This window comes from Cyclopterus lumpus, chromosome 7, assembly GCF_009769545.1.
Source record: "Cyclopterus lumpus isolate fCycLum1 chromosome 7, fCycLum1.pri, whole genome shotgun sequence".
Taxonomy (NCBI): domain Eukaryota; kingdom Metazoa; phylum Chordata; class Actinopteri; order Perciformes; family Cyclopteridae; genus Cyclopterus; species Cyclopterus lumpus.
In genome coordinates, this window is record NC_046972.1 from 24,945,927 (window position 1) to 24,968,229 (window position 22,303).

Sequence of the window (22,303 nt, forward strand, 5' to 3'; positions counted from 1 at the left end):
TTCCTGACAATCGTTCCGTGTCTCCTGACGATCGTTCCATGTCTCCTGACGATCGTTCCGTGTTTCCTGACAATCGTTCCATGTTTCCTGACGATCGTTCCGTGTCTCCTGACGATCGTTCCGTGTTTCCTGACAATCGTTCCGTGTTTCCTGACAATCGTTCCGTGTCTCCTGACGATCGTTCCGTGTCTCCTGACGATCGTTCCGTGTTTCCTGACAATCGTTCCATGTTTCCTGACGATCGTTCCGTGTCTCCTGACGATCGTTCCGTGTTTCCTGACAATCGTTCCGTGTTTCCTGACAATCGTTCCGTGTCTCCTGACGATCGTTCCGTGTCTCCTGACGATCGTTCCATGTCTCCTGACGATCGTTCCGTGTTTCCTGACAATCGTTCCTTGTTTCCTGACGATCGTTCCGTGTCTCCTGACGATCGTTCCGTGTTTCCTGACAATCGTTCCGTGTTTCCTGACAATCGTTCCGTGTCTCCTGACGATCGTTCCGTGTCTCCTGACGATCGTTCCGTGTCTCCTGACGATCGTTCCGTGTTTCCTGACGATCGTTCCGTGTCTCCTGACGATCGTTCCGTGTCTCCTGACGATCGTTCCGTGTTTCCTGACAATCGTTCCATGTTTCCTGACGATCGTTCCGTGTCTCCTGACGATCGTTCCGTGTTTCCTGACAATCGTTCCGTGTTTCCTGACAATCGTTCCGTGTCTCCTGACGATCGTTCCGTGTCTCCTGACGATCGTTCCGTGTTTCCTGACAATCGTTCCATGTTTCCTGACGATCGTTCCGTGTCTCCTGAGTAAAGGACGTCCAGTTTCGTGATGACAGTGTCTCTCTTCATGGATGAGTAGTTTGACCTCTGACCTGCCGTATGTCTCTGTGTGTCAGCTGACCAGGTGTACGGGGATCAGGACATGCATGAAGTGGTCAGGAAACACTGTATGGACTACCTGGTGAGTGTCAGCTCCTCCTACTGTCTTCACAACGCTCCTCTTCCTCCAGCGTCTCCTCCCTTTTGTGTTCATAACTGTCTTCTTCCTCCCAGATGAAGAACGCAGACTATTTCTCTAACTACGTGACGGAGGACTTCACCACATACATCAACAGGAAGAGGAAAAACAATTGCCACGGAAACCACATCGAGATGCAGGCGATGGCCGAGATGTACAACCGACCAGTGGAGGTGTACCAGTACAGTACAGGTGAGTCGGTCTGTCCAATAGAAACCAGCTGCAGATCTGTCAGCCAATCACGTCACCAGCCTCACCCCCTTCTTCTCCTACAGAGCCAATCAACACGTTCCACGGCATCCACCAGAACAACGATGAGCCGATCAGAGTGAGCTACCATCGCAACATCCACTACAACTCGGTGGTGAACCCCAACAAGGCCACGATCGGGGTCGGACTGGGACTGCCCGCCTTCAAACCCGGGGTACCAGAATCGAAACCTTTAAGACACCTCTTTGCCCAGTCTGTAAACTCCCCTATAGAGAGGAGGGGTTATAATTATCTTTCAATATATATTATATTATCTCATATTCATTAACTACTTTATTACCTTTAAACAAACCCTGTAAAGCTGCATTCTCTCTCCTGACCACCAGGGGGCGACTCCTCTGGTTGTATAGAAGTCTATGCTTCATGTGTTAAAGCTGCATTCTCTCTCCTGACCACCAGGGGGCGACTCCTCTGGTTGTATAGAAGTCTATGCTTCATGTGTTAAAGCTGCATTCTCTCTCCTGACCACCAGGGGGCGACTCCTCTGGTTGTATAGAAGTCTATGCTTCACGTGTTAAAGCTGCATTCTCTCTCCTGACCACCAGGGGGCGACTCCTCTGGTTGTATAGAAGTCTATGCTTCATGTGTTAAAGCTGCATTCTCTCTCCTGACCACCAGGGGGCGACTCCTCTGGTTGTATAGAAGTCTATGATTCATGTGTTAAAGCTGCATTCTCTCTCCTGGCCACCAGGGGGCGACTCCTCTGGTTGTATAGAAGTCTATATAAATGACTCTACTTCTCTTGATGTATTCCCTCAGTAAACATTGTAAACATTAGTTTTTGGTCTCAATCTCTAGTTTCAAGTCTTCTTCAATACAGAATGATGTTCATTTAGTAAATTATGGTCATCTAGAGTCAAACAGACCATAAAGCAGGGGATGCTTTAGGGGCGGGGCTACAAGGTGATTGACAGGTCTCCACCAGAGACGTATACGTCCACAGTTTGAAGTGTGTGTGTGTGTGTGTGTGTGTGTGTGTGTGTGTGTGTGTGTGTGTGTGTCCCTCATCAGTACGCGGAGCAGACGCTGATGAAGTCGGCCATCAAGACGTCGGAGGAGTCGTGGATCGAGCAGCAGATGCTGGAGGACAAGAAGAGAGCGACGGACTGGGAGGCCACCAACGAGGCCATCGAGGAGCAGGTGGCCCGGGAGTCCTACCTGCAGTGGCTCCAGGACCAGGAGAAGCAGGCCCGCCAGGTACGCAGACAGACGGGCAGACAGACAGACAGACGGTCCAGACTCCAGTCAATAGATCTGAATGTGTTTGTCTCTCTCAGCCCCGCAAGGCGACCGCCACCTGCAGCTCGGCGACGGCGGCGGCCTCCAGCGGACCGGACGACTGGAGCACCCGGTCGCCGCGGCAACGCGACTGCGACCCCTCCCACTCCCACTCCCACTCTCACTCCGACCTCCTGACGGCCCCGTCGACCCACAACAAGCCCCCCTCCCCCGCCGGAGCCGCCCTCATCCTGAGCAAACCCCCCTCCCCCTGTGCACCAGGTACCACACACACACACACACACACTGTGCTCGGCCAATTAGAGAGTAGCATGAGCTGTGATGGATGGAACTAATGAGTGTGTGTGTGTGTGTGTGTGTGTGTGTGTGTGTGTAGGTCCCAGTAATCAGAGTCGTCATAATTTGGAGTACAGAGCCATCATGCAGGAGATGTCACCAACAGCGTTTGGTAAGAAGTACTACTACCAATACTACTAGTACTACTACTACTAGTACTGTTTCTACAGCACGATGCTATGACTGCTACCCTGTTTACAGTCCAACAGGCTGTGTATGTGTGTGTGTGTGTGTGTGTGTGTGTGTGTGTGTGTGTGTGTTATCAGATGTTTTTAGTACAGGGTGTTTCTTCACATTAATCAGGTTGTTCTGAACTCTCTGAGGATCTGATGAGGCTCACAGTACTTCATCCAGTATCAGTCAGCACCTTTACGAGCTGCTTCCTCACTGGAGGCAGGAAAGAACCTGGTCTGTGACCCCCGGTCTGTGACCCCCGGTCTGTGACCCCCGGTCTTTGACCCCGGTCTTTGACCCCCGGTCTGTGACCCCGGTCTGTGACCCCGGTCTGTGACCCCCGGTCTTTGACCCCCGGTCTGTGACCCCCGGTCTTTGACCCCCGGTCTGTGACCCCGGTCCGTGACCCCTGGTCTTTGACCCCCGGTCTTTGACCCCCGGTCTGTGACCCCTGGTCTTTGACCTGGTCTCTGTGTGTTTCAGGTCTGACGGACTGGGAGGACGATGAGATCTTGGCGTCGGTGCTGGCCGTCTCCCAGCAGGAGTACCTGGACAGCATGAAACATCAGAGCTCCGCCTCCATGCATCGAGAGAGAGAGCCGTCACCCGACAGCAGCTGATAGCCGGCCCAGACACACACACACACACACACACACACACACACACACACACACAACGATGACCTTTGCCCTCTGACCCCCCTCCTCACCTCTGACCCTCAGAAGGAGATCGACCAGGGAAAAAATAAAACATCAAACAAAGAAATGCACACTTGTTTTTTTCTGCGGACATTTCAACTCATCAGTTGCTCACTCGTCTTCTTGTTTCCTTCCCTCCTTTCCTCCTTTCCTCATCCATGACCTTCTCCTTCCAGCCAATAGTGATCCAGCATTATCCCCCCTCGCCCCCCCCCCCCTCATCTTCTTCTCCTGGTTACAACCCACTTGGGGCTCCGTCTTAATGCTGATTTGGGATCAGTTGTGATTGGAGGATTTTATTTTGAAATTCACAATCGGTTTTTAATTTTAATATCTTTTGCTTTGGTGTTAACAGTTCAGGCTGTTAGCTCTGAGGCTATCAGGACTATTGGTTTCAATGAGGAATGCTAGCTGTCACCTCAAGTCTTACTGTTTTAAAGCTACTTCCCTGTTAACAGCGCTGACTGGTTAGCATAGCTAACCTCGTAGCTCCCGCTGGCGGCCATTTTGTGCCGAGTCCAGTTTCCATCAACTGGGAAACGAGTCGCTCTGTACAACTCTCCCTCTCTCCTCCTCCTCCTCCTCCAAACCGCCACCATCGGACTTATTTAGCTGCATGTTTAATCAACCACGACCAATATCATCATAGAGAAAAAGCGACAAAAAAAAAAAAAACGGAAATAAAAAATGTGAGAATTGTCATACTTATCCTCTTAATGATTGATTATTATTATTGTTGTTATTATTAATAATATAAGTTTGTTTTATTTTATTTTATCGTTTGGGATGAAAATACCTTTTTTTTTTCTTCTTTTTTCTTGGAATAAAAAGAGGAAAAATGTTTCTGAAGAAAATTGTTTTGGAGATTTTATTTCTTCTTCGACACAAACACACTGAGCTTTGAACTCTAACTGAATATTATACATTCATATAAAATAACCCGATAATAATTACTAAATAAGAATTTCACAAACTAAACTGAATTTTATTACTAAATAAATAAAGAACAGTTGGATATGTCAATAATTATCAATTAATTGCATCAAACACTGCAATACTTTGACATATTTATACTTGGTTTAGATACTTTTATTTCTAGTATTTTAATAGTGTGGTATAAGTACTTTTACTGCAGTTGAAGGTCAGAGTTCTTCCTTATGAACTTCCGGTTTCACCCGAACTTGTGCGCGCGCGATCGAAAACGAGAAAGCGCGTGGAGGAACCGTTGGTTCATTTCGATACATCAAAGACTGTGTGTGTGTGCGTGCGCGTGCGTGTGTGTTCTGGGGACCGTTGGTTCATTTCGATACATCAAAGGCTGCGCGTGTGTGTGTGCGTGCGCGTGTGTGTGCGTGTGTTTTGGGGAAACCGTCCTCTTTCCTGTCATCATCGTCATCTTCATCCTTCCGCCCTGAATTCTACGAATTCCTCAGGCCTCATTTGAATATTCATGAGCAAAAAACAAAAAAAACCGTAGCTCGAATCTGATTGGCGGGCCGGTTCAAAACATTTGGGTCCTGGTCTCGGCGCCGATTGGACAGCGAAGACCTGATGGGCGTGGTCTCACGGAAGAGTATAAATACAGAACAAAACGGTAACTTGCGCGTGAGACTTCTTCAGCTCCTGAACGCGGTTTATTTCCCATCGTTTGAACTGTGATTACGGCAGAAACGTCTGCTTTACGGCCTCTTTGTTGTTGTTGTTGTTGTTGTTGTTGTTGTTGTTGTTGTTGTTGTTGGAGACCGGATGGATTCTACCTGACCATGTTGGAGGAGGACTTGCGCGGCAAACACGGTGAGAGAACTCAAACACCTTCACGTGCGGCAGGTGAAGTGAGTGACGTCACTTAAACGTGACGTCATCTCGTGTTTAACTACCGTTAACCCCCCCCCCCCCCCTCCACACACACACACACACACTATTTATACAATGTAATACTTACTAGTGTAGTCGCCATGACTCCTGCTGAAACTGGAAAACTATTCTTATTACAAAATGTATTTAACGTGTTTTTAGAACATTATTCGGTTTATGTTGTTTTAATTAAGCTTTTGTTAAACCGTAACAAACAAACAAACACATTGTACATTTAATCAGATCAGATATTGATCAGAGGCAACAAAATACCAACTATTAATGAGATCAGAGACACATATACATATATACATATATATATATGTATAATCTATATCTCTCTAGTGAAGGAACCCTTCTGACTGATGTTCTCTCTCTAGGGAAGGAACCCATCTGACTGTTCTCTCTCTAGTGAAGGAACCCTTCTGAATGTTCTCTCTCTAGTGAAGGAACCCTTCTGAATGTTCTCTCTCTAGTGAAGGAACCCTTCTGACTGATGTTCTCTCTAGTGAAGGAACCCATCTGACTGATGTTCTCTCTAGTGAAGGAACCCTTCTGAATGTTCTCTCTCTAGTGAAGGAACCCTTCTGACTGATGTTCTCTCTAGTGAAGGAACCCATCTGACTGTTCTCTCTCTAGTGAAGGAACCCTTCTGAATGTTCTCTCTCTAGTGAAGGAACCCTTCTGACTGATGTTCTCTCTAGTGAAGGAACCCATCTGACTGTTCTCTCTCTAGTGAAGGAACCCTTCTGAATGTTCTCTCTCTAGTGAAGGAACCCTTCTGACTGATGTTCTCTCTAGTGAAGGAACCCTTCTGAATGTTCTCTCTCTAGTGAAGGAACCCTTCTGACTGATGTTCTCTCTAGTGAAGGAACCCTTCTGACTGTTCTCTCTCTAGTGAAGGAACCCTTCTGACTGATGTTCTCTCTATTGAAGGAACCCTTCTGACTGATGTTCTCTCTAGTGAAGGAACCCTTCTGACTGTTCTCTCTCTAGTGAAGGAACCCTTCTGACTGATGTTCTCTCTAGTGAAGGAACCCTTCTGACTGTTCTCTCTCTCTAGGGAAGGAACCCTTCTGACTGATGTTCTCTCTATTGAAGGAACCCTTCTGACTGATGTTCTCTCTAGTGAAGGAACCCTTCTGACTGTTCTCTCTCTAGTGAAGGAACCCTTCTGACTGTTCTCTCTCTAGTGAAGGAACCCTTCTGACTGATGTTCTCTCTCTCTAGGGAAGGAACCGTTCTGCAGTCAGTACCGCTTTGGTTCTCTGCTGGGCAGCGGTGGTTTTGGTTCTGTGTTCTCCGGCCAGAGGCTTTCTGACGGACTGCAGGTCAGAGGACATGTTCGACCTTCAGCTTTATTGAGCCGTTGAAAACAAGAGAACGTGTTTCTAGATGATTCTAATATCGTTCTCTCTCCACTTCGGTTCCTCCAGGTCGCCATTAAGCAGATTTCCAGAGACCGAGTTCAGCAGTGGACCAAACTGGTGAGTGATTGTTGTTCATTGTTCTCCAGATTGAAATGTTCCCAAAGAGCACCGATCGGGTTCATAACTGAGGTGTAAACAGACCTCGGGTCAGTGGTGCCCTCTGCTGGACTGACAGGCGAGCTGCAGCCGTGGGCGGGGCCAGCCCCCTGTGATGTCACAGGGTCAGTAAATGAAGCTGCAGGATTTCCCCTCAGTGAGGAACTCATTTCTTATTCACCAGAACTTTAACTGGGAACCCCCCAACACACACACACACACACACACACACACACACACACACACACACACACACACATATAACCACCTGGAACACACCTGCAGGCGGGGGAGCAGAGCAAATAAAATCTAAATAAACCAAACTGGAGTTTCTGTGTGACCACCTAAATGACGTTTTATTAACATCTTTAATTTCCAGTTACTTTCTGTATTTTTATTATTGAACTAAATCATTTAGTCGATCGGCAAAATATATTTTGGTTCATTAAATTAAGAGTTTTTCAAGCAAATATATATGAAAGACTATAAAAAATAAGTTGTAACCAATAGTTTTTTTTTATAGTAATGTCTTTTTTTTGTTTAAAAGAATTACGAAGGTTTTAATTTGATGGATATTTAACTATTTGGTGTGTGTGTGTGTGTGTACATAAACTATGTGTATTTATACACTTGGTTTATATACACATAGTGTATTTATACACATATTATATACACGTGTATAAACGGTGTATTTATACACATCTTGCAGTACAGAGTTGACTCGTGTTTATGTTCCCTCAGCCCGGTGAGGTCAGCCCTGTTCCCATGGAGATCGCTCTGCTGCAGAGGCTATCGGAGGTCGGAGGTCACGGGGGGGTCAGAGGTCACAAGGGGGTCGTCCATATGCTGGACTGGTTCGAGGTGGAGGGGCGGGGCTTCCTGCTGGTGCTGGAGCGCCCGCCGCTGTACCAGGATCTGTTTGACTTCATCACGGAGAGAGGAGCGCTGCCGGAACGCCTCGCACACAGGTTCTACTACTGTTCTCCTCTGTGTGGTTCTACTACTGTTCTCCTCTGTGGGGTTCTACTACTGTTCTCCTCTGTGTGGTTCTACTACTGTTCTCCTCTGTGTGGTTCTACTACTGTTCTCCTCTGTGTGGTTCTACTACTGTTCTCCTCTGTGTGGTTCTACTACTGTTCTCCTCTGTGGGGTTCTACTACTGTTCTCCTCTGTGTGGTTCTACTACTGTTCTCCTCTGTGTGGTTCTACTACTGTTCTCCTCTGTGGGGTTCTACTACTGTTCTCCTCTGTGGGGTTCTACTACTGTTCTCCTCTGTGTGGTTCTACTACTGTTCTCCTCTGTGTGGTTCTACTACTGTTCTCCTCTGTGGGGTTCTTCTGACTACTGTTCTCCTCTGTGTGGTTCTACTGACTACTGTTCTCCTCTGTGTGGTTCTACTACTGTTCTCCTCTGTGTGGTTCTACTACTGTTCTCCTCTGTGGGGTTCTTCTGACTACTGTTCTCCTCTGTGTGGTTCTACTACTGTTCTCCTCTGTGGGGTTCTACTACTGTTCTCCTCTGTGTGGTTCTACTACTGTTCTCCTCTGTGTGGTTCTACTACTGTTCTCCTCTGTGTGGTTCTACTACTGTTCTCCTCTGTGGGGTTCTTCTGACTACTGTTCTCCTCTGTGTGGTTCTACTGACTACTGTTCTCCTCTGTGTGGTTCTACTACTGTTCTCCTCTGTGGGGTTCTTCTGACTACTGTTCTCCTCTGTGTGGTTCTACTACTGTTCTCCTCTGTGGGGTTCTTCTGACTACTGTTCTCCTCTGTGTGGTTCTACTACTGTTCTCCTCTGTGTGGTTCTACTACTGTTCTCCTCTGTGTGGTTCTACTGACTACTGTTCTCCTCTGTGTGGTTCTACTACTGTTCTCCTCTGTGTGGTTCTACTACTGTTCTCCTCTGTGGGGTTCTTCTGACTACTGTTCTCCTCTGTGTGGTTCTACTACTGTTATCCTCTGTGGGGTTCTTCTGACTACTGTTCTCCTCTGTGTGGTTCTACTGACTACTGTTCTCCTGTGTGGTTCTACTACTGTTCTCCTCTGTGTGGTTCTACTACTGTTCTCCTCTGTGTGGTTCTACTACTGTTCTCTGTGGGGTTCTTCTGACTACTGTTCTCCTCTGTGTGGTTCTACTACTGTTCTCCTCTGTGTGGTTCTACTACTGTTCTCCTCTGTGGGGTTCTTCTGACTACTGTTCTCCTCTGTGTGGTTCTACTACTGTTCTCCTCTGTGTGGTTCTACTGACTACTGTTCTCCTCTGTGTGGTTCTACTACTGTTCTCCTCTGTGGGGTTCTTCTGACTACTGTTCTCCTCTGTGTGGTTCTACTACTGTTCTCCTCTGTGGGGTTCTTCTGACTACTGTTCTCCTCTGTGTGGTTCTACTACTGTTCTCCTCTGTGTGGTTCTACTACTGTTCTCCTCTGTGTGGTTCTACTGACTACTGTTCTCCTCTGTGTGGTTCTACTACTGTTCTCCTCTGTGTGGTTCTACTACTGTTCTCCTCTGTGGGGTTCTTCTGACTACTGTTCTCCTCTGTGTGGTTCTACTACTGTTATCCTCTGTGGGGTTCTTCTGACTACTGTTCTCCTCTGTGTGGTTCTACTGACTACTGTTCTCCTGTGTGGTTCTACTACTGTTCTCCTCTGTGTGGTTCTACTACTGTTCTCCTCTGTGTGGTTCTACTACTGTTCTCTGTGGGGTTCTTCTGACTACTGTTCTCCTCTGTGGGGTTCTTCTGACTACTGTTCTCCTCTGTGTGGTTCTACTGCCTACTGTTCTCCTGTGTGGTTCTACTACTGTTCTCCTCTGTGTGGTTCTACTGACTACTGTTCTCCTCTGTGTGGTTCTACTACTGTTCTCCTCTGTGGGGTTCTTCTGACTACTGTTCTCCTCTGTGTGGTTCTACTGACTACTGTTCTCCCCTGTGTGGTTCTACTGACTACTGTTCTCCTCTGTGGGGTTCTTCTGACTACTGTTCTCCTCTGTGTGGTTCTACTGACTACTGTTCTCCTCTGTGTGGTTCTACTGACTACTGTTCTCCTCTGTGTGGTTCTACTGACTACTGTTCTCCTCTGTGTGGTTCTACTGACTACTGTTCTACTCTTTGGTTCTACTGACTACTCTGTGTGGTTCTGCTCTGTGTGGTTCTGTTGTCAAAGTTCTCTGTTCCGCTCTGTTCCCACCAGGTTCTTCCGTCAGGTGGTGGAGGCTCTGCGGTTCCTTCACGCTCACGGCGTGGTGCACAGAGACATAAAGGACGAGAACATCGTGGTGGACACGAGGACGCTGGAGGTCACGGTGGTGGACTTTGGATCCGGAGCTCCTCTTAAAGAGACGGCGTACAGCGAGTTTGAAGGTGCAGAGAGTAGTAATAATAATAATAAGGATTATAAGGTTATCGGTTCTGTATTGATAACCCTGCTCGTCTCCTCCCTCCTCAGGTACCCGGGTCTACAGCCCCCCCGAGTGGATCGAGTCTCAGTCCTACGAGGCCGTCTCTCTCACCGTCTGGTCTCTGGGCGTCCTGCTCTTCGACATGGTGTGCGGCGACATCCCGTTCGAGCGCGACCAGGAGATCGTCAGGGCCACGCCCACTTTTACCAGACGGGTCTCTAAAGGTGAGCAGAGGCTCCGCCCACCTCTCTGACCTCTGTGCAATTTTGATTGGCTCAAATGTCCAGATGTTTTAAACCACAACCTCGAGTCGATCTTTCTTCCCAGAATGCCAGTCTCTGATTCGCTGGTGTCTCTCGTACCGCCCTGAGGAGCGACCGACTCTGGAGGAGATCCTGTCTCACCCCTGGATGGAGGGAGGAAAGGAGGAGGAGGAGGAGGAGGAGGAGGAGGAGGAAGGAGGCCTGCAGGAGGACCACAGCAGTCTGCCCAACCAGTCCCTGTAACATACAAGGCTCTGGACAGATGATCACAGTGCACGCAACCCTGAACATAAAAGGCTCTGGACAGATGATCACAGTGCACGCAACCCTGAACATACAAGGCTCCGGACAGATGATCACAGTGCACGCAACCCTGAACATAAAAGGCTCTGGACAGATGATCACAGTGCACGCAACCCTGAACATACAAGGCTCCGGACAGATGATCACAGTGCACGCAACCCTGAACATAAAAGGCTCTGGACAGATGACCACAGTGCACGCAACCCTGAACATAAAAGGCTCTGGACAGATGATCACAGTGCACGCAACCCTGAACATAAAAGGCTCTGGACAGATGATCACAGTGCACGCAACCCTGAACATAAAAGGCTCTGGACAGATGATCACAGTGCACGCAACCCTGAACATAAAAGGCTCTGGACAGATGATCACAGTGCACGCAACCCTGAACATAAAAGGCTCTGGGCAGATGACCACAGTGCACGCAACCCTGAACATAAAAGGCTCTGGACAGATGACCACAGTGCACGCAACCCTGAACATAAAAGGCTCTGGACAGATGATCACAGTGCACGCAACCCTGAACATAAAAGGCTCTGGGCAGATGACCACAGTGCACGCAACCCTGAACATACAAGGCTCTGGACAGATGATCACAGTGCACGCAACCCTGAACATAAAAGGCTCTGGACAGATGATCACAGTGCACGCAACCCTGAACATAAAAGGCTCTGGACAGATGACCACAGTGCACGCAACCCTGAACATAAAAGGCTCTGGACAGATGATCACAGTGCACGCAACCCTGAACATAAAAGGCTCTGGACAGATGATCACAGTGCACGCAACCCTGAACATAAAAGGCTCTGGACAGATGATCACAGTGCACGCAACCCTGAACATAAAAGGCTCTGGACAGATGATCACAGTGCACGCAACCCTGAACATAAAAGGCTCTGGGCAGATGACCACAGTGCACGCAACCCTGAACATAAAAGGCTCTGGACAGATGACCACAGTGCACGCAACCCTGAACATAAAAGGCTCTGGGCAGATGACCACAGTGCACGCAACCCTGAACATAAAAGGCTCTGGACAGATGACCACAGTGCACGCAACCCTGAACATAAAAGGCTCTGGACAGATGATCACAGTGCACGCAACCCTGAACATAAAAGGCTCTGGACAGATGATCACTGTGCACGCAACCCTGAACATAAAAGACTCTGGAGAGTCTCTTAGAGAGAAAAGTATTTATTTCCATGTTTTATTTAGTATAATTTAATTGTTGGTGTGTCTGATTTGATTGGTTGTTTATTTATTTGTTAGAGAACAAACAGCTTTGCTGCAAACGTTCCAGTCGTTCAGTAGAATAAGTCGTTCTCCAGCTTCTTGTGTGAAGAACAAACAGTTCAAATATTTATTGTGTAGTCAAAGTTGATGTGAAGACTTTTCGTCAAACATCAGGAAACAGGAAGTCCTGATTTACGGCTTCCTGTGTAACTGTAGGCGTGACCCGTTGTGATGTCACTGAATGCTTGCTTTCTATTGGCTGGTTTCACGGTCAAAGTGGCTTATTGGTCACTTGTTTTATTTACATTAAATAACAAGTTATGGATCGAAATAAAAGTACAAAAGATCCGATGTTTGAATTAAACAGTTTTGTCACTTCATCACGTCGTGTCCCAGCTTCTTATTACCCACAATGCATAGTGTTCGTAACACAAACGACGAGGGATAACGAACCACGTTACAGCTTTAATGAGCAGAAAACATCATTTAATATAGCAATATGTTACATTATGATACAATACTTTATCCAACATGATACAATATATAATATTATGATACAATACTTCATCAAACATTATGATACAATATATATAATATTATGATACAATATATAATATTATGATACAATATATATAATATTATGATACACTATATATAATATGATACAATACTTAATAATAATAATAATGCATTTAATTTATATAGCGCTTTTCATAATACTCAAAGACACTTCACATAATTAAAACATCCTAAAAGCTAAAAATAAATAAGAATAGCTAAAATACAGGTAAAACAAATAAAACAAATAAATAGGGACTTTGAGTCGCTCGGACCCTGATAAGAAAACAAAAACAAAAGACTTCATCAAACATTATGATACAATATATATAGACTATTATGATACAATATATAATATTATGATACAATATATATAATATTATGATACAATACTTCATCTAACATTATGATACAATACTTTATCTAAAGTTATGATACAATATATAATATTATGATACAATACTTTATCTAAAATTATGATGAGCTTTATTACTGCCTTACATTATGTTACTTTACTTTATGTAACTATCATTAAGTACTATGTCTAAGAGCATTGAAACCAGACAGTAGTAGTACCTCAGTGAACCAGCAGGTGGGGCTGAACACCAACGTCGGACAGGTGAGGCCAGCAGCCAATAGGATTCCTTCATGGCCAAACTGTGAGGAAAAGATTGTTGTCGGGCAGGATCAGAGAGGTCTCACTCTGACTGTCTATTCGGAGCTCCTTGTCCCAGACTGTTATTGAAACTTTATACTTTATTTCACAGTCACAGAAATAATAATCACAACTATTTTGTGCAGCAAATGTTCACAAAACATACAGCCACATTTACAGACTTTAACATATCAATCTTTAAAGGCTAATTTCCTTTCTTTTAAATCTGTGCTGTTTATCTAAACTACCTGAAAATCATAACTAATGTTAATATATTCTTGAAAAAGAAAAAACTTGATCTCGATTATCTTTATAATTATAAATGTCTTTATTTGTTGTATTGATCTTTGTTTTTTAAGTTAACAAATCAGGATTTACAATAAGAAATAGGTAAATCAATTAAAAGTCTTTTAATTTAGAAAAAACACAAAATAATCAGTTTAATTTGCATATCTATAAATGGGGCCGGATATTTTATTGGAATGGATTTGCCTTGAAAGTTATTGTTCAGGGTTTTATAATAAAACAATTTCCTCCATTAATTAATTATGAATATCTTTCTGAAAAAAGGGAGATTCATGATATATTTAGATGACAACTATTATATTGTGCTATATAATATGTTATAATATATACAAATATAGTATAATATACAAATATACAAATATTATATAGTATATTAAAATGTGATATATAAAAAATATAATATAGTATAATCTGACATACCATAATCTAATATTTTAAATATAAAACATTAAAATCTAGTATAATATATTTAAATATAATATAGTATTATAAAACATAACATAATATATTAAAATATTAAAATCTAGTAAAATATAATATATTAAAATACAATATAGTATTACATAACACAACATAATATATTTCAAAATAAAATAATTGCGCGACGCGGTTCTTTCCCTCAGAGTGATGCCTCCTGTCGACGCTTCAGGTCTCCGCAGCCGGAGTTCCTTTACTTCCGGAACACTTCGGCTCCTCCGCCGTGTTTTCTTTCGCTGCTTCTCTCCTGAGCTCCGGCTTCATCTCCGGCTCTTTGACCTGAACAACAGACCCGGATCTCAGTGCTCCAGCCCGGTTCTGAGGCTCGGTACCACATGATGGCGGCGGGGATCCGGAGCCCGGTGGCGGAGGAGAAGACGAGCCGGAGTCAGACTGAAGGTGAGAACCGGCCCGCACGGCTCTAACTGAGGGGTAACTGAGGGGTAACTGAGGGGTAACTGGTACCGATGGGAGGACTTGTGTGATTAAAAAAAAAAACATATTTTATACATTAAAAGTAATAAAAACAAAGTTTCTTCATCTGTTTCCGGTTTCTGAAAACATCGTTTAGCTGCCTAGCAGCTAACTAGCAGCTAACCCAGACTAACCTCTCATGCTAGCTGAGCTAAAGGCTAACGTATAATGCTAACTCCACTGGCTACTAACGAGCTAACTAACTAACCCGCCAGTGTTGATGCTGCCGAGCTCGGGGGCTAAAGCGAACAGCCTAAAGGTGAATGAACCACCAGGTGTGATGATGATGATGATGATGATGAAGAACTGGTGACGTGGAGGTGTGCTTACAATGCAGGTGTAGTGAAAGTACTGATGAGTGACATGTTTTACTATAATATCTGATGAATCTGGATTTTTTTTATATATATATATATATATATATATATATATATATATATATATTTTTTCATAATGATAACATTTAATGTGAAAAAGTCTCCTCTACATCCTGTTTAATCTAAATTAATAAATCATCTAAGATAAGATTGTCAGATGTTTGTAGTGTCGCCCTGAGTAAATATGTGCCTCTGAGATGTAGACAGGTGTGACTGGTGGACAGGTGTGACGAGTGCCCTCTGGTGGACAGGTGTGACTGGTGGACAGGTGTGACTGGTGGACAGGTGTGACTGGTGGACAGGTGTGACGAGTGCCCTCTGGTGGACAGGTGTGACTGGTGGACAGGTGTGACGAGTGCCCTCTGGTGGACAGGTGTGACTGATGGACAGGTGTGACGAGTGCCCTCTGGTGGACAGGTGTGACTGGTGGACAGGTGTGACGAGTGCCCTCTGGTGGACAGGTGTGACTGATGGACAGGTGTGACGAGTGCCCTCTGGTGGACAGGTGTGACTGGTGGACAGGTGTGACGAGTGCCCTCTGGTGGACAGGTGTGACTGATGGACAGGTGTGACGAGTGCCCTCTGGTGGACAGGTGTTACGAGTGCCCTCTGGGGGACAGGTGTGACTGATGGACAGGTGTGACTGATGGACAGGTGTGACTGATGGACAGGTGTGACGGGGCCCATTCCAATAGTAACACCGTATTGGTTTAACTAATTGATCTCCCTCTGGGTTTGATTTGTATTCAATAACTAAATCAAATCCACGTACAGTTGAACAAGCACCAACATGATGCAATGTGATCATAAAGACATGTTAATCATGTGTATGTAAACCTGCACAACAACAACAACAACAACAACAACAAGACGCCCAACAGGCGAACAATTCATGTAACGAATCAAGCTAATACAAGAACAAATGTAAAGGCTCAAGTCAGCTTATTAGCGCTAACATAACTAATAAATAGATTTGACTAGAGAACCAAAGGAGGGACTCAAAGAAAGAAATGTGATAAATAAATAATATGTGGTAATAAAATGGAGACATTCAAAATAATACGTTTCAAATTAAATAAATCGTAAATTAAATAATGTGCAAATGCAGTCTTCATGTTTGCTCTTCATATCTGTGACAGCTGGACTACACACACTACACACACATACACGTATGTATGTGTGTGTATACACACACACACGTGTATGTGACAGCTGGAGTACACACTCTAGTGGACACCTGTCCTCAGGTTCAGGTGTGACAGGTGTCCTCTCCGTGTCCCAGCAGCCCACAGGAGGCTGAAGTACGCTAGTCTGGCGGTGCTCGTGGTCCAGAACGCTTCGCTCATCCTCAGCATCCGATACGTCCGCACGTTGCCCGGCGACCGCTTCTTCACGACGTCGGCCGTCGTCATGGCGGAGATCCTGAAGTTGCTGACGTGTGTCGTCATCATCCTGCTGCAGAAGAGACGTGAGGATCAAAACACCTGATTATCATATTCTTTATTAACTAATCATGTTTAACTACTTAGTATTCATAGTTCACTGATGTTACTGTGATCATGGAAATAAAATCTTTATTCCTCAACGATAACTAACTGTCTGTCGTCCTCCCCCCTGTCTCCCTACTGCTCTCTCTCCCTCACTTCCTCCTGTCTCCCTACTGCTCTCTCTCCCTCACTTCCTCCTGTCTCCCTACTGCTCTCTCTCCCTCACTTCCTCCTGTCTCCCTACTTCTCTCTCCCTCACTTCCCCCTGTCTCCATACTTCTCTCTCCCTCACTTCCCCCTGTCTTCCTACTTCTCTCCCTCACTTCCCCCTGTCTCCCTACTTCTCTCTCCCTCACTTCCCCCTGTCTCCATACTTCTCTCTCCCTCACTTCCCCCTGTCTTCCTACTTCTCTCCCTCACTTCCCCCTGTTTCCATACTTCTCTCTCCCTCACTTCCCCCTGTCTCCATACTTCTCTCTCCCTCACTTCCCCCTGTCTTCCTACTTCTCTCCCTCACTTCCCCCTGTCTCCATACTCCCCCCCTCCAGTTAATGTGAAGGACACAGTCTACTTCCTGGTTGACTCCATCGTGTTTCAGTACAAAGACACTCTGAAACTGGCCGTTCCTTCTCTCATCTACACGCTGCAGAACAACCTGCAGTACGTCGCCATCTCCAACCTGCCGGCTGCCACCTTCCAGGTAAGACATCGTCTTCATCGTCTTCATCGTGTCTGTCTCTTAATGCCGTCTCAATTCCTGTCTGCGTCTCATTGGTTCCTACTGGAGACATTTTACAGGTTTTCATCAGAACAGGAAGTAGAAACTTTGTTAGACTATTTTCAGCGGCGGATTAATCCACATGTAGTGATTTAGTTATTGTTCATATGTCAGAATAAATACACTGTGATATTAATGATGATGAAGGAACTAGTTAGTGTACTAACTTCACAGTACTAGTTAGTACACGTTAGTGTTTACTGACTTCACAGTACTAGTTAGTGTTTAATGACTCCACAGTACTAGCTAGTGTTTAATGACTCCACAGTATTAGCTAGTGTTTAATGACTCCACAGTATTAGCTAGTTTTTAATGACTCCACAGTATTAGCTAGTGTTTAATGACTCCACAGTACTAGCTAGTGTTTAATGACTCCACAGTACTAGCTAGTGTTTAATGACTCCACAGCACTAGCTAGTGTTTAATGACTCCACAGTATTAGCTAGTGTTTAATGACTCCACAGTACTAGCTAGTGTTTAATGACTCCACAGCACTAGCTAGTGTTTAATGACTCCACAGTATTAGCTAGTGCTTAATGACTCCACAGTACTAGCTAGTGTTTAATGACTCCACAGCACTAGCTAGTGTTTAATGACTCCACAGTATTAGCTAGTGTTTAATGACTCCACAGTACTAGCTAGTGTTTAATGACTCCACAGTACTAGCTAGTGTTTAATGACTCCACAGCACTAGCTAGTGTTTAATGACTCCACAGCACTAGCTAGTGTTTAATGACTCCACAGCACTAGTTAGTGTCTAGTCAGTAGAAACGTGTCTCTTTGTAACAGGTGACCTACCAGCTGAAGATCCTCACCACGGCTCTGTTCAGCGTGATGATGCTGAGGAAGACTCTGTCCAGAGTCCAGTGGGTTTCTCTGCTGCTGCTCTTTGCCGGAGTCGCCATTGTTCAGGTACGTCTAGTCCTTCAGGTACGTCTAGTCATGTCTAGTCCTTCAGGTACGTCTAGTCATGTCTAGTCCTTCAGGTACGTCTAGTCATGTCTAGTCCTTCAGGTACGTCTAGTCATGTCTAGTCCTTCAGGTACGTCTAGTCATGTCAAGTCCTTCAGGTTCGTCTAGTCCTTCAGGTACGTCTAGTCATGTCTAGTCCTTCAGGTTCGTCTAGTCCTTCAGGTACGTCTAGTCCTTCAGGATAGTTCAGTTCAAGATTTAATTTAATTTTACCAGTTGAAGGTGACTCGATATGAATTGATCTTTTAAATGTTACCGATGGATTTGATCGGCTTAGTCAGTGAGAAAGACGGTGGGTCAGATGGTGCCCCGATGGATCGATCCGATCCATTGACGATGTCGTTGATCTCCTCCTCAGGTGGACCAGGAGAGGAAGAAGGAGGAGCAGGCGTCGTCGGTCGAGGGCTCCTCGCAGAACTACACGGTGGGCCTGCTCGCCGTGGTGGTGAGCTGCCTGTCGTCCGGCTTCGCCGGCGTTTACTTCGAGAAGATCCTGAAGGGTAGCTCGGCGTCCGTGTGGATGAGGAACGTGCAGCTCGGCATCTTCGGCACGGTGCTCGGCATGCTGGGACTCTGGTGGAACGACGGCGACGCCGTGGCCGAGAGCGGCTTCCTGTTCGGCTACACCGGCGCGGTGTGGTGCGTCATCTTCAACCAGGCGTTCGGCGGGCTGCTGGTGGCCGTGGTGGTGAAGTACGCCGACAACATCCTGAAGGGCTTCGCCACCTCCTTCTCCATCGTGGTGTCCACCGTGGTGTCCGTCTACCTGCTGGGCTTCCACGTGGACCTGCTCTTCACATTGGGGGCGGGGCTCGTCATCGGCGCCGTCTACATGTACAGCCTCCCCAAAGCCGCCGCCTCCTCGTCCGTCGCCGCCGCCTCTTCCTCGGTGTCTTTGGCGTCGCCGAGGACGGAAGGAGACGCCGAGATGGAGGCGTTTCTGCCAAAGTCAGTGCTGGTGAAGTGACTCCTCTCTCTCTCTGGAGGTCTCCACCTCCTCCTCCCCTCCTGCTTTCCTCCTCCTCCCTTCTTCTTCTCTCTCTCTGTAGGTCTCCACCTCCTCCTCGCCTCCTGCTTTCCTCCTCACTTCCTGCTCAACTCATTCTGTCTGTCTGTCTGTCTGTCTGTGGAGGTCTCCACCTTCTCCTCACCTCCTGCTTGCCGTGTCCTAACCTCGCATTGACCTCCTAACCCCTCACCTCCTCTGGATCTCAGATGAAGACTTGTGACGAGGAGGAGGAAGAGAAATAAGAGGAGGAGTCTCTTATTTTCCTTCCTGAACTGGAAGCAAAGACCTCCTCACCCTCTTTTTGCTCCTCCTATGACTAAAAGGAGAACAGAGGAGTTGGTGTTTCTGGACTCCTTCTGACTCGAGGAGGACGTCTGGTTGTAAATCCTCGCCTCCTGCTTTCCTCCCTAAACACTAACCTCTCCTCTCTCCTCCACCTCAGAGCTCAGGGAGGCGTGGCCTCTCCTGCCGCCGCCGTCCTCGCCACAGACTAACTGCTCAAAGCACAACAGGAGGAGGAGGAGCTGCTGCAGAGTGTCTCTGCCTTAAAACTCTCACTACGTGAAAGAGGAGAAGCCTTACGCTGATTATTGATTATCTTCATCAGATCGGCTTTATTTTATTTTATTTCGTCCTCGAGGAGGACAGACGTTCTGGTTCTTCTGTTTTTTTTTCTCCTTCTTCTTCTGGTTCCTCTGGTTCTTCTTCTTCTTCTCCTTCTTCTTCTGGTTCCTCTGGTTCTTCTTCTTCTTCTACTGGTTCCTCTGGTTCTTCTTCTTCTGGTTCTTCTTCTTCTGGTTCCTCTGGTTCTTCTTCTTCTGGTTCTTCTTCTTCTTCTTCTTCTGGTTCTTCTTCTTCTTCTGGTTCCTCTGGTTCTTCTTCTGTGGTTTCATGTTTTCCAGCTCTGGTTGAAACTGATCCCGTTAAATTGATTAAACGGTTCGTTTGGAGTCACCTGACCTCCCATGTGACCTCGTCTATTGATCTATTGATCAGACGGTGAAGAGTCACTTAATGGAACAATCATCATCATATTGATCAATGATGGAATGTCAGTTAAGTTCTGATTGATTATTGATCGGTGCCTTTTTTATCTTGTGTGCCGTCGGCAGGAAGTCTGACCTGAGATCAGTTTGAGTTGGTCCGTCCAGCTGCTTCCTGTTTACGTTGTTGTTGCATTCTGTTGTTTAGTCATATAATTATTATTATTGATCTCAAGAAACCTTAAATTATATCTAGGGAGACAGGGGGAATCTAATATCTCATACATTTAAGAGGGAATGAAGGATTGATCTGTGGTTCTGTGAGATTGTCTGTCTGGCGGAGGAAGAGGACTAGTTTGAGATTATCATCTGAGTTCAAATAAAATCATTATTTTATTATTTTAAAGAAATATATAAAAACACTTGTTTCTCTTGAATTACATATGTAACATAATATACTGAGATTATTAATCATATCAAACTATCTTTTTTCTTATTTATGTAATTGTATATTATTGCTGGATGTTTTTTAAATGACAGATCAATAACTAAAGTTTGTTTTCTGGAGACAACAAGATAATGTTCTTGAGTTTTTTTAATAATCTGCGTCTGTTATTGTGACATAAAACACAATGTTTCTGTTCCTTTTAAATCTGTTGCTCTGCTCTCGGCGAGCAGCTCGTTGTGTAAATACTTCTTTTGGTAAAGTTTTATATAAAGGAGAAAGTGAATCAAAGAATCTGGAGTTTGTCTTAATTTGGAGGGAAATTAATTCCAGTAAAATGTTCCTGCATGTTTCAGTTTATTTTTTTTTTAATACTTTTTGTAATTTAATCAACTGTTTAATTGAAAATGTATTTTGGAAGCATGTTCATTTCATGTCTTGGAGGATAAAACACTTAATTACATTTTTTATTTTATTGGCTAGATTTAATTTTTATAAATTGAAGAATTCCAGATAAAAGGCTGAACATTAGTTTATTTTAATATAATTATTTGTTCATGTCCATGAAGAAGACAAACTATTTTCAGACTAATGAGGACAAAGCAGGAAACTATAAGATGATACTAGTTATAGTACTGTTTAGTGTATATGTAGTATATTCTACTCTGCACTTGAACACAACAGGAAGTCTAATGTCTCTTCCTTCTCCTTCTCCTTCTTCTCCTCCTCCTCTTCCTCCAGGTGTTCAGCTAAACAGAAAGGATCCTGAGTGACAGACGGCGGCCTTCATCCTCCCTGCTGGTACTACTGCAGTATTAATACTGTACTACTCACTATTATTACAGTGATACTGCAGTATTATGATGGTGTTACTATAGTATTACGGTCCTACTGCAGTATTATTACCGTGCTATTGCAGTATTATTACATTACTGCTGCAGTATTATTACGGTCCTATTGCAATATTATTACCGTGCTATTGCAGTATTATTACATTACTACTGCAGTATTATTACCGTGCTATTGCAGTATTATTACATTACTACTGCAGTATTATTATGGTCCTACTGCAGTATTATTACGGTCCTATTGCAGTATTATTACGGTCCTACTGCAGTATTATTACGGTCCTATTGCATTATTATTACATTACTACTGCAGTATTATTACGGTTCTACTGCAGTATTATTATGGTCCTACTGCAGTATTATTACGGTGCTACTGCAGTAATATTACGGTCCTACTGCAGTATTATTATGGTCCTACTGCAGTATTATTACGGTCCTACTGTAGTATTATTACGGTGCTACTGTAGTATTATTACGGTCCTACTGCAGTATTATTACGGTCCTACTGCAGTATTATTACGGTCCTACTGTAGTATTATTACGGTCCTACTGCAGTATTATTACGGTGCTACTGCAGTATTATTACGGTCCTATTGCAGTATTATTACGGTCCTACTGCAGTATT

The 22,303-nt window shown here is 45.0% G+C and overlaps 4 protein-coding genes across 9 annotated transcripts in view; all 4 read left to right on the forward strand.

Moving 5' to 3' along the window:
- otud5a (OTU deubiquitinase 5a) overlaps positions 1-4,429 on the forward strand; it is a 13,501-nt gene extending 9,072 nt beyond the window's left edge. For both annotated transcript variants that reach the window (XM_034536360.1, XM_034536361.1), the window contains exons 3-9: positions 895-959; positions 1,052-1,208; positions 1,292-1,440; positions 2,298-2,483; positions 2,564-2,786; positions 2,902-2,973; positions 3,519-4,429. In XM_034536360.1, coding sequence (XP_034392251.1) covers positions 895-959; positions 1,052-1,208; positions 1,292-1,440; positions 2,298-2,483; positions 2,564-2,786; positions 2,902-2,973; positions 3,519-3,655 — 989 coding nt within the window. In that variant the 3' untranslated portion in view covers positions 3,656-4,429. The remainder of the gene's footprint in view (positions 1-894; positions 960-1,051; positions 1,209-1,291; positions 1,441-2,297; positions 2,484-2,563; positions 2,787-2,901; positions 2,974-3,518) is intronic.
- An 899-nt stretch (positions 4,430-5,328) lies between these two features.
- Positions 5,329-11,648, forward strand: pim2 (Pim-2 proto-oncogene, serine/threonine kinase). 3 transcript variants are annotated; one of them, XM_034536406.1, is made up of 8 exons: positions 5,329-5,527; positions 6,818-6,918; positions 7,024-7,074; positions 7,855-8,081; positions 10,303-10,472; positions 10,558-10,734; positions 10,838-11,024; positions 11,070-11,648. In XM_034536406.1, exons 1-7 carry the CDS (start codon positions 5,497-5,499, stop codon positions 11,014-11,016), a joined length of 936 nt encoding a protein of 311 aa, XP_034392297.1. In that variant the 5' UTR covers positions 5,329-5,496; the 3' UTR covers positions 11,017-11,024; positions 11,070-11,648. The 3 variants fall into 3 exon arrangements, with proteins under 3 accessions (XP_034392297.1, XP_034392298.1, XP_034392296.1); XM_034536407.1 differs by having other exon boundaries at positions 11,205-11,648; XM_034536405.1 differs by having other exon boundaries at positions 10,838-11,648.
- LOC117733054 lies at positions 11,021-12,689 on the forward strand. The gene is made up of 2 exons (XM_034536388.1): positions 11,021-12,194; positions 12,240-12,689. Exons 1-2 carry the CDS (start codon positions 11,036-11,038, stop codon positions 12,299-12,301), a joined length of 1,221 nt encoding a protein of 406 aa, XP_034392279.1. The 5' UTR covers positions 11,021-11,035; the 3' UTR covers positions 12,302-12,689.
- Positions 12,690-14,477: 1,788 nt separating this feature from the next.
- slc35a2 (solute carrier family 35 member 2) lies at positions 14,478-21,907 on the forward strand. 3 transcript variants are annotated; one of them, XM_034536392.1, is made up of 6 exons: positions 14,478-14,704; positions 16,439-16,624; positions 17,192-17,343; positions 18,211-18,333; positions 18,752-19,341; positions 21,572-21,907. In XM_034536392.1, exons 1-6 carry the CDS (start codon positions 14,641-14,643, stop codon positions 21,597-21,599), a joined length of 1,143 nt encoding a protein of 380 aa, XP_034392283.1. In that variant the 5' UTR covers positions 14,478-14,640; the 3' UTR covers positions 21,600-21,907. The 3 variants fall into 3 exon arrangements, with proteins under 3 accessions (XP_034392283.1, XP_034392281.1, XP_034392280.1); XM_034536390.1 differs by lacking the exon at positions 21,572-21,907 and adding an exon at positions 19,845-21,121 and having other exon boundaries at positions 16,442-16,624; XM_034536389.1 differs by lacking the exon at positions 21,572-21,907 and adding an exon at positions 19,845-20,145.
- The last annotated feature ends 396 nt before the right edge of the window (positions 21,908-22,303 follow it).